The sequence below is a fragment of the Panthera tigris genome, chromosome B4, assembly GCF_018350195.1.
Source record: "Panthera tigris isolate Pti1 chromosome B4, P.tigris_Pti1_mat1.1, whole genome shotgun sequence".
In the NCBI taxonomy this organism is placed as follows: domain Eukaryota; kingdom Metazoa; phylum Chordata; class Mammalia; order Carnivora; family Felidae; genus Panthera; species Panthera tigris.
The window spans coordinates 55,152,206-55,168,646 of record NC_056666.1 but is presented as its reverse complement, the minus strand read 5'-3'; the positions used below and the strand labels follow the sequence as shown (position 1 = coordinate 55,168,646).

The 16,441-nt window shown below is 37.8% G+C and overlaps 1 protein-coding gene across 18 annotated transcripts in view; it reads left to right on the top strand.

Annotated features, from left to right (window-relative positions):
- The window catches only part of ST8SIA1 (ST8 alpha-N-acetyl-neuraminide alpha-2,8-sialyltransferase 1), a 150,316-nt gene that overhangs the window by 85,929 nt on the left and 47,946 nt on the right, over positions 1-16,441 (top strand). For all 18 annotated transcript variants that reach the window (XR_006219820.1, XR_006219819.1, XM_042991916.1 and 15 more), the window contains one exon: positions 10,420-10,512. Coding sequence is in view for 16 of the 18 variants with exons in the window: in XM_042991916.1 (XP_042847850.1) it covers positions 10,420-10,512 (93 nt within the window). In the remaining 2 variants the exon portion in view is untranslated. The remainder of the gene's footprint in view (positions 1-10,419; positions 10,513-16,441) is intronic.

Genomic DNA, 16,441 nt, shown 5'->3' with positions numbered 1-16,441 from the left:
CACTGGAGTATATGATGGCAGAACTCAGTTTGTCTGGGGAATGATAGGACATGTGGCAGAAAAAGAAGACACATGAAACTGCAGAAGTGTAGGAACTTTGAAGCTGTATTGTGGAGATTCTTTCAGGTGGACCCCAAAGCCCAAAGTCTCCCTGAGGTAGGAATAACTATGACCCATGTGCCAGAGGGCTCCAGGGCCAGGAAGGTGGAGGCCTACGGCAACACAGAGGGAAGGAAGAAGCTGAGTAAAGGAAGGGGTACAGTGGCATGGGATTTGGTTTTTGTGTTCATGTTTAAGGGTAAATAAATAATGGTCTAGAAATGGTCAAAGGTGGCTAAGAGTACACTAAACCACCTCTGAGCTCAATGGAATAGGGGAGAGTGAAAGCACTCCTTGTGAGTATTTCAGGGGAAGCCATGTACCTGGGGGAGGGCCAAGCTCCCACTCAGAGAACGAGAGTTGGGCTTCTTAGAAGACTTTTTATCTTTGGTGAAGCCTGTAGCACAGTGGGGAGATTCTTCTATATCTGTCTTTCCTTCATGGATGCGCCCTGCCATAGTTTTTCCAGTGTAGGACTAAGTTTTCCTCTCCATTGCAATTATTATTATTATTATTGCAATATATATAAACAATAAGAAAATGTAGAAAATAATAATGTAGTTCTCATAATTCAAGTCAATACAGTATCTATTTATTGAGCTCCTGCTTTGTTTGGGCCTTAGCTGGGTCTAGAAATGGTACGTTAAACAATTCTGCCTTGGGGGCACTGGGGTGGCTCCATTGTGTAAGTATCCAACTCTTGATTTCAGCTCAGGCTGTGATCTCACGGTTTGTGGGTTCCAGCCCCACATTGTGGCATGGAGCCTGCTTGGAATTCTCTCTCTCCCTCTCTCTCTGCCTCTCCCCTACTCTCTCTCTCTCCCTCTCTCTCAAAATAAAGAAATACTCATTAAAAACATTAAAAACAAAACCAAAACTATTCTGTCTTGTATTTAGAACCTAGAGATGTGCTAGGACTCTGATAGGGGTAATTCAGAGACAGAGGGTGAGGGATCAGGAACCTTCTGATAAGTGGTGTGTGGAGTGAGCCCTCTCTCCATTTCACCCTGGGGACAGGAAGAGCCTTTCTGAGGCTTTAATGTGGAAAAGATGCCAAGTGCTGCCACAGTGCAGTGAGATGAGGCTGGAGAGATATTTATGCTATGGGAGTGGCCACTGTTTAGGTTGATGGGAAGAGCAAAGGCCCTGGGGCCAAACTCAGGTACCCACTTCAATGCACTGGCATTAGGGAGAGGCTGAGGAGCCAGAAAAGAACACAGTGGGGAAGAGGAGGACAAGCCTTTGCCACAAACTAGCTCTGTGACCTACCACACGTCATTTATCCTTGCTGGGGCTCAGTTTGCCAGTCTTTATGAGGGAGTTGGAGTGGACAATTCCTCAAGCCTTTCCACTGTGGAAACTGGTTCTATCTGTGATTATATGAATAGCATGTAATTGTAACAGTTTGTGTAGTCTAGTTTATATTTTCAGCTTCCTCTTGAGTATGTTTATTTGCTCTTTCCAAAAACTATGTAAGGAACAAGGAGGAGTGGTTATTATACTCACAGATTCAGGGAATTTAAGTGATTTCAAGAGGCCTTAGTATAATCTGGCAGGAGGCAGTAAAATAAATGTATTTTTATATTATTCCTAAGTGCGTATATGTGTGTGTCACTACATTTAGGAAGATGCATATTTTAAACTTAACGTGTTGAAGACTAGACCTAAGCATTTTAGGAGGTTATCTATATTTATTTATTGTAAATAAACAAGACTAAGACTGCATTATAGGCCATCAACATTGGTGTATTCAAATTCAGAATTAATGAGTGTTTGTGGTTAGGGTGCATAGCCCAGTACTAAGCATAATGTTCATAGAATGATGGGAGAGGTGAGGACTAAGAATTCAAAGAGTTAGAGCTATGTGTGCATGTGCCTTTGATTTAATTTAAAGAATAGCGCCATTTTCTTTTTTTAAATTAAACTATAATTAACATATAACATTATATTAGTTTTAGGTGTACAACATAATGATTTGGTATTTGTACGCGCTGAAACAATCACCACAATAAGTCTCATTTCCCTATTACCATATAAAATTACATAATATGCAATAGGGTAATTTTTTTTTTTTAATTTTTTTTTTAACGTTTATTTATTTTTGAGACAGAGACAGAGCATGAACGGGGGAGGGTCAGAGAGAGAGGGAGACACAGAATCTGAAACAGGCTCCAGGCTCTGAGCAGTCAGCACAGAGCCCGACGCAGGGCTCGAACCCACAAGCTGTGAGATCATGACCTGAGCCGAAGTCGGACGCTCAACCTACTGAGCCACCCAGGCGCCCAATAGGGTAATTATTGACTATAGTCATCATGCTCTATGTTACTCCCATGACTTATTTATTTTCTGACTGGAGATTTGTATTTTCTGACCCCCTGTTCCCATTTCTCCCACTCCCATCCCTGTCCCCTCTAATAACACCAGTCTGTTTTCTCCATCTATGAATTTTGTTTTGTTTTGTTTGTTTTGTGTTTTTGATTCCACATATAAGTGCAATCACAAAGCATTTGTCTTTCTCTGTGACTTAGTTCACTTATGGTAATACTCTCAAGGTCTATCTGTGTTGTGACAAATGGCAAGATTTCATTCTTTTTTATAACTGAGTAGTATTCCATTGTATGTATATACCTCATCATCTTTATCCTTTCATCCATTTTTTAAAGTTTTTATGTACTTATTTTTGTGAGAGAGGGAGAGACAGAGAGCGAGAGAGAACAGGGAAGGGGCAGAGAGAGAGAGGGAGAGAGAGAATCTCAAGCAGGCTCCATGTTGTCAGCGCAGATCCCACAAACTGTGAGATCATCACTTGAGCCAAGATCAAGAGTCAGATGCTTAATCGACTGAGCACCCAGGCGTCGCTATCCTTTCATCCATTGATGGACACTCTATGTCTTTTGACTGGAGAATTTAGTCCACTTATATTTAAACTAATTATAGGTGGGTATGTACTTTTGTCATTTAGTTCATTGTTTTCTGGCTTTTTCTAGTTCCTCTTCGTTTCTTCTTCTTTTGTACTCTCCCCCATATAGTTTGATACCTTTCTTCAGTGTTATGTTCCAATTCCATTCTTATTATCTTTTGTATATCTACTGTAAGTTTTTGCTTTGTGACTACCATGAGGCTTACATATATCAGCCTATATATTCAGACTAGTCTATTTTAAGTTGATAGCAAGTTAAGTTTGAATACATACTAAAGCCATACATTTTTAGTCCTCTGTCCATGTTTTGTTTTTGATGTCATGTTTTACATCCTTTTATTTTGTGTATCCTTTAACTAATTATTGTAATTATAATTATTTTTACTCGTTTTATATTTTAACCTTCATGGTAACTTTGTAAATGATTAGTCCATTACCTTTATTATTATTTGCCTTTACCAATGAAAATTATACTTTCATATGTTTTCTTGTTATTAATAAGTGCCCTTTCTCTTCAGTTTAAAGAAGTTCCTTAAATTTTTTTTAATGTTTATTCATTTTTGAGAGACATAGAGATACAGGGCATGAGCAGGGGAGGAGCAGAGAGAGAGGGAGACACAGAATCCGAAGCAGGCTCCAGGCTCTGAGCTGTCAGCACAGAGCCCGAGGTGGGGATCGAACCCATGAACCGTGAGATCATGACCTGAGCCAAAGTCAGACACTTAACTGAGCCATACAGGTGCCCTAAAGAAGTTCCTTTTTGTTTCTTGTAAGGCCAGTTTGATGGTGGTCCTTTAGTTTTTGCTTGTCTGGAAAGCCCTCTATCTCTCCTTCAATTGAATGATAACCTTGCCAGGTAGAGTCTTCTTGATTGGCAGTTTTTTGCTTTCCATACCTAGAATATATCATGCCATTTCCTTCTGATCTGCAAGGTTTCTGCTGAAAGTCTGAATATAGTCTTAAGAGGGTTTCTTTATATATATTAAGTTGTTTTTCTCTTGCTGCTTTAAGATTCTATCTTTAACTTTGATATTTTTTAAAAGTTTATTTATTTGTTTTGAAAGAGAGAGAGAGAGAGAGAGAGAAAGAGAGAGAGAGAGAGAGACCAGGGAAAGGACACAGGAAGAGAGAGAGAGGGAATCCCAAGCAGGCTCTGCTCTGTTAGCATAGAGCCCAACACAAGGCTTGATCCCACAAACCATGAGATCATGACCTGAGCCAAAATCAAGAGTTGGGTGCTTAACTGACTGAGCCACCCAGCACTCCTAACTTTTGACATTTTAACTGTAATGTGTCCTCGTGTGGGTCTCGAGATGTATCTTTTTTTTTTTTTTTAACTCTCTGGACTTTCTAAATCTGAATGTCTATTTCATTCCCCAGGTTAGGGAAGTTTTCAGTAATCATTTCTTCAAGTAAATTTTCTGTCCCTTTCTCCTCTCCTCCTGGTATCCCCCATATTATGCAAATGTTGATCTACTTGATGTTGTCCCAGAGGTTCTTAAACTATCTTCACTTCAAAGGTTTTTTTTTTCTTTTTTTCTTTTTGCTGCTTTGTTTGGGTGAGTTCCAATGTCCTGCCTTCCAGATAACTGATACTTTCTTCTATTTCATCTACTCTGCTGTTGAAACCCTCTAGTGTATTTTTCAGTTCAGTTATTGTATTTTTCTACTCTATGACTTCTGTTTGGTATTTTCTTTTTTAAAAATTTTTAAATGTTTATTTATTTTGTGTGTGTGTGAGAGAGAGAGAGAGAGAGAGAGAGAGAGCAAGTGGGGCAGGGGCAGAGAGAGAGGGAGAGAGTGAATCCCAAGCAGGTTCCATGCTGCCAGCGCAGAGCCCGGACATGGGGCTCAGTCCCACAGATGGTGAGATCATGACCTGAGCCAATATCAAGAGTCATAAGCTTAACTGACTGAGCCACCCAAGTGCCCCTGTTTGGTACTTTTTTATATTTTATATCTGTTTGTTGAAATTCTTTCTGTGTTCATCCACTCTCCTGAGATTGGTGAGCATCTTTGTGATCATTACTTTGAACTCTATCAGGTAAATTACTTATCTCCATTTCATTAAGATTTTGTTCTGGGGTCTTATCTTGTTCTTTCAACTGAAGAATATACCTCTTTTCCTCATTTTTCTTGACACTCTGTGTTTGTGTCTATGTATTATGTCAAACAGTTATGTGTCCCGGTCTTCAAAGAATGGTTACAGGAAGATGGGGATCTGTTTTAGTTTGCTGTCTGTTCAGTGACCTGGGGTTGGTTGCCTGCCAGGAACTGTTTCTCTAATTGTTTAAGACCTGTGGGGCCCAGATACACAAGTTCCCCTTGGCCCAGAGCCAGGTGTTTGAGGGGCATCCTTTGTGTGTCCTGCATGCAGCTGCTGACTTTGGAGACACGGGTCTACAAGACAGCACCAGACTGGAGCATGTCCTTCCACAGGCTTTGGCAGGGCAGAGGAACAATAGGATTCATGCCTGCTAAGTTTGGAATTTTATATCAAAGGAGGGAATTGGAGCACCAGTTCAGGGAAAGTGGTGCCAGCAAGGTAGGAGAGTGCAAAAATAACCCATGGAATCACCTCCATTCCTGAAGAGAGTTCCAACAGACCCTTGCCCTTCTGGCAGATGCTTTAAGATTAGCCCATGCATTTCATTCACATATGGTCAAGGTGCTTTTCAACTTGCCAGTTTCGTGCTGATTCCCAGGGTAAATGAGTCTGTGCACAAGCCCTTTTAAGATGGGAGTCTTAGTTTCCTATAGTCCTTTGGGTCTTCTGGGTATAAGCCATGCTGGTTTTCAAAGCCAGACATTTTGGGGCCTCGTCTCTCTGATGCAGGTCCCAGGGGTTGGGGTGCATGATCTGGGGCTCAAGTACTTTTCTCCGTAGGGATATGCTCTGTAATTGTGAGATCACTCCCACCTGTGGGTTGCCATACCGGGAGTGGGGTTTGTGACAAGACCGTGTCTCTGCCTCTCCTACCCTTCTTGATGTGGCCCATTTATCTTTTGTTGTGGAATTACTATTCAGCCTGTTTTCGGGTCTTTTCCAGGGAGAATTATTCTATATTTAGCTGTAGATTTGGTGTGCCCAGGGGAGGAGATGAGTATGGGGTCTTCCTATGCCACCGTCTTGAATCCCTGCAAAGAATAGGGCCATTTTCATAATGCAATCAAATTCTTTAAAAGCCTCATTTATGGTTTATAATATGAGAGTAATTAAGGGTTGATAATCTGTTTATAAATTATTCTTATTTGACCATTTATGGATCTACTTAGAAATGGTTGCTTCATGCACAATTTTTGGGCACCCTGAGAAAATTGAGGTAGTATCATCCATTCAAAATTAAATATTTAGTGAGTACATATGATTAGAAAGCATGTAGTATGTCTGGTATTAGACTATAGGGTGCAGGGACAGTTACAGTGAGAGAACAGATCCAAAAACAGCCTTACCTGCACACAGTGACATACCACATTACTTCAAAGTGTTTTTTCAGTATTAGGATATAACAATATCACACTTTTCTTTGCTTAGGTATTTTCAAGTGCATTTTTAAAATTTTACTTTATTTGTTACTTTTTAACGTTTGAATTTAAATTCTGGTTAGTTAACATATAGTGTAATATTGGATTCAGGAGTAGAATTTAGTTATTCATTACTTATATGTATCACCCAGTGCTTATCACAAGTGCCCTCTTCAAGTACATTTTCTAATGCTAAAAATTTATTTCTTGTTTTTCTTTTTTATTTAATTTTTTTAAACGTTTATTTATTTTTGAGACAGAGAGAGACAGAGCATGAACGGGGGAGGGGCAGAGAGAGAGGGAGACACAGAATCTGAAACAGGCTCCAGGCTCTGAGCGGTCAGCACAGAACCCGACGCGGGGATCGAACTCACGGACCACGAGATCATGACCTGAGCCCAAGTTGGACGCTTAACCGACTGAGCCACCCAGGCGCCCCGATTTCTTGTTTTTCAAAGTAAATGTTTGCTCTATAACCCAATACAACACTTAAAAAATAATATTGTTGAATAAAATTTATCTGGAAGGTCTGGAAGCCAGAGGTAATGGTAATTGCATCTTGGAGATGATTTGGGTGGCTCAGAGATACAAGTGAGGGTAACATAATTTTGGTACCTTGGAATTAGGCTCAAATGTGTATTTTGCATACTTAATTATGTATAACATTTTTTAAAGTTTTTATTTAAACTCCAGTTAGTTAAGATACATTATAATACTAGTTTCAGGTATACAATATAGTGATTCAATACTTCCTCACAATACCTGGTGCTCATCACAACAAGTGCCTTCCTTAATCCCCATGGCCTATTCAGCCCATCCCCACACACACCTCTCCTCTAGTAACCATCAGTTTGTTCGATGTAGTTAAGAGTCTGTTTCCTGGTTTGCGTCTCTCCTTTTCCCCCTATGCTCGATTGTTTTGTTTCCTAAATTCCACATATGAGTGAAATCATATGGTATTTCTCTTTATTTGACTGACTTATTTCATCAGCACAATACTCTTTAGCTCCATCCTCATCACTGCAAATGGCAAGATTTCATTCTTTTTTATGGCTGAGTAATATTCCATTATGTATATGATTACCACTTCTTTATCTGATCATCAGTTGATGGACACTTGGGTTGTTTTCATAGTTTGGCTATTGTTGTAGATAATGCACAACAAACATCAGGGTGTATCCCTTTGAATTAGTGTGTTTGTATTCTTTGAGTAAGTACCTTGCAGTTCAATTGCTGGATGATAGGGTAGTTCAATTTTTAACTTTTTAAGGTAACTCCATATTGTTTTCCAGAGTGACTGTACCAGTTTGCATTCCTACAAACAGTACAAGAGGGTTCCCCTTTTTCCTCATCCTTGCCAACACCTGTTATTTCTTGTGTTGTTAATTTTAGCCATTGTCACAGGTGTCAGGTGATATGTCATTGTAGTTTTGATTTGTATTTCCCTGATGATGAATGATATGTATGACATTTTAAAAGTACTTTTATGATTTTTTTTTCTGTTTAAAGATTCTTCTTCACCAAACCCAACCACTTTACTCCCCAATTCAAAGAATACTCATTTCTCATCAATTCTGTGATCAATCTTTCAGGATCATGAGCACGGTTACCAAGACACATTAGCCATTAATATCTGTTAATTGTGCCAACAAACAATAATACAAATTTTGAAACACTTTTACACAATTAAGCCTTATTAGAAACAATTTGTATTAAATATGCCTTCTTTGTAAATCTATGTAATTATCAATTTAGGAATTGAGGAGCTAAAATTACAGTGTGCTTTTTCTAAGAAAAGAGCTATAAGGAAGTGCCACAGACATTTGCACTTGAAGAGAAAGTTTACCCAGAAGAACTTAAGGCAGATACTTACACCAAAATACAGTGTCATTATTTTCCAGAAATGCATATGTTAAAAGGTTATCTTAATTGTTTTAAGCATTTCCCTGTGTTGTAGGATTTGACAATCAGTATCCGGGAGTTTTTCTTGAGCTTTTACTATGTGACAGAAGGTATAAAGGAACCCAGACATAGGAACCATGGGTCAACCTACGGGAATTAAATACTGCTATGTGTCATTAATAATGTCAAAACAAGTTGACTGAACTCCCCAGCGGTATTCAGAGGTTATAGTTTTTCTGTAACATCTTTGATTCTAAAATGTTATCAAGATCAAATCTTCCTTACGAGATAAATGCCCAAATTTTAGCTTATGTTTTATCCTTGAAATCACCTTCATCTTTGCAAAGGTCAGTTAAATCACAAGATCATAGCACCATTGCCGGATGAGCCTGGTTGGTAATGCTTAAGCCCATTCCCCCACAAGGGTTCTCAGAAACCCCGCGAGATATGGTGTGACCACTAGGCTCTAGACATCTCAAGAGGAGCCCCTGTGACTTGGCTTCCCCTTCACCCGCTCACAGTGACCATTGTGTTTGTTCTTAGTGGGCACTCAGCAAAAGTCACCAACTGCCTGACCAATTAATCTGTGGGTAGCTGCCTGAAAACCCAATATCTCATTACTGTAGAGCAGATGAAAGGAACATTCCAAATCAACTGAGACAAGTTCCACCCAGGATGCCCTGATGTGGTAGGAGTCACAGGGCAAATACAAGATAACATCAAGGAACTTGAGCTGATCAGCTGAGTGGGTGCATGGACATTTCCATGCCCTGGGGAAATTTGTAAGGCAAATTTAGTAGTTGGGGGAATGGCAGAGCTCTTGTTCACTACGAATGCATGAAGTTTTAGTTTGTTGAAATAGTGACAAGTTAGACATGCCCTCATGTGGTAGGAGTCAAGTTAGAGCTATGGGTGGAGAGGAGAAAGTAGGACAGAGTAATAAAAGAAAACCTAATGTAAAGTACAGATTCATTTAGGGTCTTCATAAATAATATGTATATATTTAGTTATATGTATATATACTTCTGATACATGATATTTTTTAGTTTTTACTATGTGTGAGGTATCAAGCTAGGGACTTCTTACACATTTTTTTACTGTAATCCTTAGAACAGCCTCATTAGAAAGGAAAAGCCATTATCCTCATTTTGTGTAATGGGGAAACTGAGGCCACGCAGATGAATTAACTTGCCTAATGTTCCCCTGGTAGAAAGCCATGGAATTTGGATATGCAGTTGCCATATTTTCCATTGTAAACATTCATAAGACATTGTGGCCAAGGAAAGCAGCCGGCGCTGCTGGGTGGGGTGTGTGTGTGTGTGTGTGTGTGTGTGTGTGTGTGTGTGGTGAGGGAGGGGAGTTATTTTTGTCACCAGGAAACCATCACCTGTACTCTTTCCCTTGGCTGAACTGGGACAATGGAGAATCAGTGCATTTCTTTAGATAACAAATCACTATGTGTTCACCAGTAGTCAACACATACTACATTGGGCATATATTGATTTAGATGGCAGAGTTTGCTCTGAATGTACATTGTAAAATTTAGAATTTGGGAAAAGAAAGAAAAACCATAAGCAAATACAATTCTTACCTGTGTCTTGAGGTTTTGGGGTATACAGAGAACACTGTAGTCCTGTGTCCTTAATGTACCACACCCTCTTGAGTTCCAGTTTCAAGCCTAATACTTCCTGTCCTACTACCTCAAAAATATTTTGAATGGAATAGTTAATGTCTCTTTTTTAATAGATCACTTAACTCTCTAACTGACATTTTCTTTCTTCTAAACAGGACTAGTTTTTATGACTGCACTTTTAAGATGGTTATAGTTAGTCATCTAATGACTATTAAAAGGAAGAGGTGATAAAAATGATTATTTTTGAACTGAGCTAGACCTAGTAAAATTCCCATTTGTCATGAAAACAGACTTGATTTAAAAGTTTGTAAATCATTCTAAAATGTTTTTGTTTCTCTAGATGCAATCTTCCTCCTTTGTCAAGTGAATACACTAAAGATGTTGGATCCAAAAGTCATTTAGTGACAGCTAACCCCAGCATAATTCGGCAAAGGTAAGAGTTTATGACTTTTGTTTGTGAGGAACTAAAGAGGAAGGCCTTTGAAGTATTTAACATCTTAAAGACAGTGAACATAATTCAGTTTGAGAAATAAAGAAGAAACCCATCTGGACAGGCAGGAAAAATGAAGGAGAGAATTGTAAATAAACTAAGCAGGATTATGGGAATCTAAACACTATTTTATGCTTCTTCTGGGACTCTGTTTCTTTCCTCTAGAGGTGGTAGAAATAACATGAAAATTCATTGTTTTGCTCAAAACAAGCAATAGCCTGCTTAGTCATTCCTACTACTCTCCAACTTCTTGGCTTTTGTCCCAACTCGTTGATTGGCATTGATTGGTGAACTGAGTTAATATTGGTTTTGTTAAAGAATAAAAACAAAAAATGACCAACCTACTGTACATGTATGCATGAACATAATAATATTGTTAGAATGCACAGGAATTTTTAATCATGTGATGATCTTATACTATGTTACAATCAATCAGATTTAGGAACTCAGATGGAAAATTCTTGCTCCCAAATCAATTCTAGAGATCTTAACAGCTGCTGTGGAAGCTTCGGTGGGTTGGTCTCTAGTTGATGAAGCCGGTCAGTACACTATGGGCTGTTTCTCCAAGGATTATTCATTATAGAGAATGACTCAATCCCTGTGAAAAGAGGAATCCAACATTGCCTCATATTCTCCCATACAGATAACTAGCAATTAGGACTGAAATACCCAGATGTTGTGGGCTCAGCCAGTTGTAATCTAAAGGAGTCCTATCCAAGTGACTAGCACCTGTGTGTCACTTTATAAGCAATGCTGCACCTGCTTGTTTGGGTTTAACAGTAAGCATTCTCACACAATAGATCTTTAGAAATGCAACCCAACAATTTTTAATTTTGACAGATACTGTGAAATCACCCTTCTAAAATGTACCATTTACTTTCTCTTTTGTAAACGATAAGACTACCTGTTTCCCAATACTAAAAACGACATTATGTACTATTCATCTTTTAAGTTTTTGGCAGTTTGTTAGGTGGGAGATGATATATTACTTTTTACTTAATATGCATTTTTCTGAATACAGCAAAGGCTGAGTGGGTATTGATTATTAGTATTTCCTCTGTGAATTGCCTGCTTGTATTTTTTGCTCATTTTGTGTGATTTTTCTTTTAAAAAATATATTCCTGTTGATTTATAGGAATGGTTTGTATGATAGATATTAACTATTTATATTATAGATATGTTTGCTGTATATGTAGCAAATATTTCCTTCTAGCGTATCATAGATCTTTTAACTTATGTCCTTTCAAAATTTAACACGTTTTATGCATTGAAATTTCCTTTTCCTTTATGGCTTTATTTTTAAATCTTTCTTTGGATGATCCTCCTTATCCACATCCCCTCCATAAAAAAATATTATCTTGTATTTTTCTAGTGCATTTATAGTTTCATTTTTCATATTTAAGAAATTCAATCCATGTGAATATTTATTTTTATAACAATACTTTTATTGTCTTTCAATAAAATAAATATATGTATAGGAGGACACATAATTATGGTAGCAAAAATAAGGTTAGAGAAGATAGCATTATTGATTTCTTTAAAAGAAATTCTCAGCAAGGAACTCTGCTATAGCCTTTGTTAGGATATATTGTTTAGAGTGCATTCTTATCTTTTAAAAAACAGTTTTATTGAGGTGTAATTGCAGGTATAACCTGCATGGTTAATGTATATAATTTGATGATTTGGGGCATATGCATACACTAATGATACTTACTACCACACTCAAGGTACTAAACATATCTATCACCTCCAAAAGTTTCCTTGGGCTTCTGTTTTGTGTGTGTGTGTGTGTGTGTGTGTGTGTGTGTGTGTGTGGTAAGAATGCATAACATGAGATCTGACTTCTTCACAAATTGTTGTTCAGTGGATATAAAGTGCATTCTTCTTGACTGCACCCAGAACAAAGAGATTAGTTAGGACAGTTGAGACGCAAGGTTAGAAAGGGCTTTGCAGGAAGTCACACTTACCTTCTGAGTGCTTTGTTATGGGCTCAGAGAAGAGAGGTTGTTCTAATATGGCAGCAGAGTGTATTGGATGTTCAAATTCACTGCTATTGTTCGCTTCCTTTCTTTGCTGAGTTTTGTAGGTAGATGACAGCAAGGATCTGTTCATGGGGTTACCCCTTCATCAACATACTGCTTCTAATTCCTTGGGCCTCAAATAGTTTTGTTTAAATATCCTTTAAAAGTATTTTAAAAATCCATCATTGTTTCCTTGATCATTTTTAAGTTATCTAATTTTTTGGCATAAGGTTATATTTCACCAAGTATGTACTTTCAGTGTATTCTATATTGTGCATATGCTTTAAATATATATTGCCAAAGTCTCAGAAATGCAGATACAGCTCTTTGGATGTTACCTGCCCTTCTAACAAAGTCAGTGTTCTTTGTTGAAGTAATTCAGAAGTCAAATTGTCTTTCTGTAAGAAAAAGGCTGACCACCTTTTAATTCAAGTAGGTGTTAAAATGTAACCCATATAATCATCTTACTTCTGAATTCTAATTCCTCAACATAGAAGTAAGGTATGGGGATTGCCAGTAGTTTATCCTCTGGATAAAATGAAGTATAGCTTCTTTGTATTTCTTATAAGGATCTTTTTGTTCTTTCTCAAGGGACACTCCCTCAGAAACTGTATCTTGGAAATGTTTCTTTGTTTGCCTGCCTGAGTGGTTTTTACCCTCTGAGACAATACATCATTGTAATATTTGGGTGATAGGAGGTGTGCCTTTTGTGAAGTGGAGAAGGGAGAATTATGAAAGTAGAGCCTGGAAAAAAGATTGTTGCCTAGGCTGTCGGATAAGTTTTAGGAAAGGATATATGTGGAAGTGGAACTTGGAAATTCACAGGGGAAGAGGAGATAAAAATGCAAGCTTCACAAGAACAATGCTGCCAGGATGTTCATTCAACAAATACTATTTGAAATCTGCCCTGGGACAGGGAGTACTAACTTGAATGACACACGGCTGAAGTTCCCACCCTGGAGTTGCTGACAGTCAGCAGATATTCCCATGATCCTATTGAATGGTCTGTTGAAGAGTTTTAGGGGTTCCTTGAACCCCTTCTGAAATTTATACAAAACTTTCATGTATGTGCACATATTTTTTTTATCAGATTTTCCATCGTTTCCATTACTCACAAATATTTAAAATTTACTTGGCCTAGCCTGAGTCATTCTACAGTAACTTGATGTAAAAATAGAGATGAGACTTCTCAAAGCTTGTTTCAATACAGTTTTTTCAGTAGAGTTGAAAACTCAATTAGCCATTTACCTGCAACAGGAGTTCAGTATGTATTTGGGAAAATGATTATTATACATAAAAACTGGAACTTAATTGATTGTCCTATTATGACATTAAGAATTCATTTGTAAACTTTGAAGCTCTAACTTGGGAAATGATTATTTGCAGCCACTAACAAAGAGCATCAGGGTCCTGAGTGTGTGTGTGTTTCCAGGTAGGCATATGAGAGGTGGTAGTACAGGTGTGAGCAGCTTGGAGTCAAGAATCTTTCACCTTGCTCTTTAGACCCTAGCATGTTGTTTAGCATTCAAGACATGCAGAGTAAATGTTTGTGGAATGAATGAATATATTTTAAAAATCTCGTGAAACCAAATTTTACAAATCAAATTTGAATGTGGTTTGATTTATCTTATAAAAAGAGATTTTTGGGGGGCACCTGGGTGGCTCATTTGGTTAAGTGTCTGACTCTACATTTCCGTGGAGGTCATGATTTCACGGTTGGTGAGATTGAGCCCCGCATCGGGCTCTGTACTAACAACAGGCTAAAGGAGCCTGCTTGGGATTCTCTCCCTCCCTCTCTCTCTCCTCCTCCCTGGCTCTCTCTCTCTCTCTCTCTCAAAATAAATAAGCTTTTTTTAAAGAAAATATTTTGTTTTGGTGTCGGTTAAAATATCTATGATCTTAAGATGAGGAGATGAATTTTTTAGTAACAGATATTTCAAAATAGTATTAGTGGAATACTTAACTGGGAAGACTTATTTACTCTTTTTTTTAAAAAAGTTGACATGAATTAGGAAATAAAATCTTTAGAACAAATGGAGTATAAGTGAATGGTGGAATTAGCTTTTTAAAATTTGTACATGCTTAACTTTTAATTCATTAGGAGGACTTGATATGAGACCCCAATATTTATTGTGAGGTTCTTAATATCATATAAAGCCTGGGTAATCTCTTTCCATACAAGTGGAAGAGACTTCATCCAATGGTTATTGCCTCTGCTTTTGCTAAAGACAATTGGGAGTGTAGCAATATTAGCAGGGAGAACAATTGCTTGTTTTATTTCTGTACTTTTAAAAAATAATTTGAGCATAGAGGAAAATAACTTTGCTCTAAAGAAGATTATAGCAGTTTCTCTTTAAAATTCTATATGACTCATGTCTCAGATTGTGTTCCTGAAACTTCCATATCTGTTCTGCCGGATGACTTCTTTTTTCTTTTCTCTCCAAACTCAGAGCAGCTTATCAGTGTTTGCATCAAGGCTTGGCAGTCACTGATAGCCGCTCAGTCTAACGTCTGTCATGATACAAGAGCATTAAAAAGCAGATACTAAAACTGGAACTAGACAGAGTAGAAGACAGAGCAGAGATGCTTCTAAAAGGGTAGAGATCTTTATGAAGTTTGTGTCTGGGAGGCAATATTACATACATAATGGCGAGGAACACAAGTTTGGCTTTCAACCGATTTGTGTTCAAATTCTGGTGCCAGTACTGACGAGTGCTTCTACTTGCTGGCTAGTAACATTAGTTCCTTAACCTCCCATCTGTCAAGTGAGAATAAAATTGTCTTGACGATGGTGAGAGATACAAATGAGGTAATATAACTGTGTCCGGTAGAAGCTGTTCTGGCTGATATCCACCAGAGCTATTCAGGAGGACTCTCCTGATGGAATACATTTTGTTCTTGGATAAAACATTTTCAAATGTATTATTGGGTTCATCAAATTTAGGGACTCTCCAAGGGTATCTGCACACCTCTCCCCAAACAAACAAACAAACAAAACCCCACAAAATAGAAAATGAGGGAACTAAAACTAACTATGAGATATAAAATTCTGATCTCAATGCTGAGAGCTGGAGATCAAGCCCAGGACCTACTATGCTCCTGTGTGTCCCACATTAAAGCCCTGTTAAGGGATTTAATGTGATCCCATGTCCTTAGCAGCCCCTAGCTTCCAACAGAAGCACATATTTCTTCTGGAGGAAAACTCTTGGAATTCCCATATATCACTTTCAAATAAACATAAGCTCATGTAGCAAACACTGAAATGCACACAGGCCATTAAAATTGAGAGTCCTCAGAGGCAAAGAGCAAATGACAAATTACAGACACAAATGCCTTAGAATATACTGGAATTGTCGAATGCAGTATATAACTAAGAATGAAATTTTTATAGAACAAAAGGAATAAGCCAATAAGAGAATATCAAAATTAACTACGTAACCCTGAACAAGAGCCAAGTAGAACATTTAGAAATGAAAAGTATGATTGTTGAAATGAATACACATCAGATTACACATAGCTGAAGGAAAATTGGTGAACTGGAGTCTAGGATGGAGAAAATATGGAAGCAAGATAACCAAATGTGGAGAATAGAATGAGAAGGGACTACATTAGAGTTGTGGAATTATAAAATAAAGGTAAAGATTGAGACTTTTTTAGAATTAAAAAATAATGTAATCCATAAATACAGGAAACATGAAGCATCAAACACAGTCAATTAACTTTTTTAAAAAATGCAAACCTAGACCATTTTAGTAAAACTGAACTAAAGGTAACAAGAAACTGTAAAAAGCTGCCAGGTAGAAAAGACAGATAACCTGCAAAAGAATGGTAATCAATTAAAAAGCAAACGT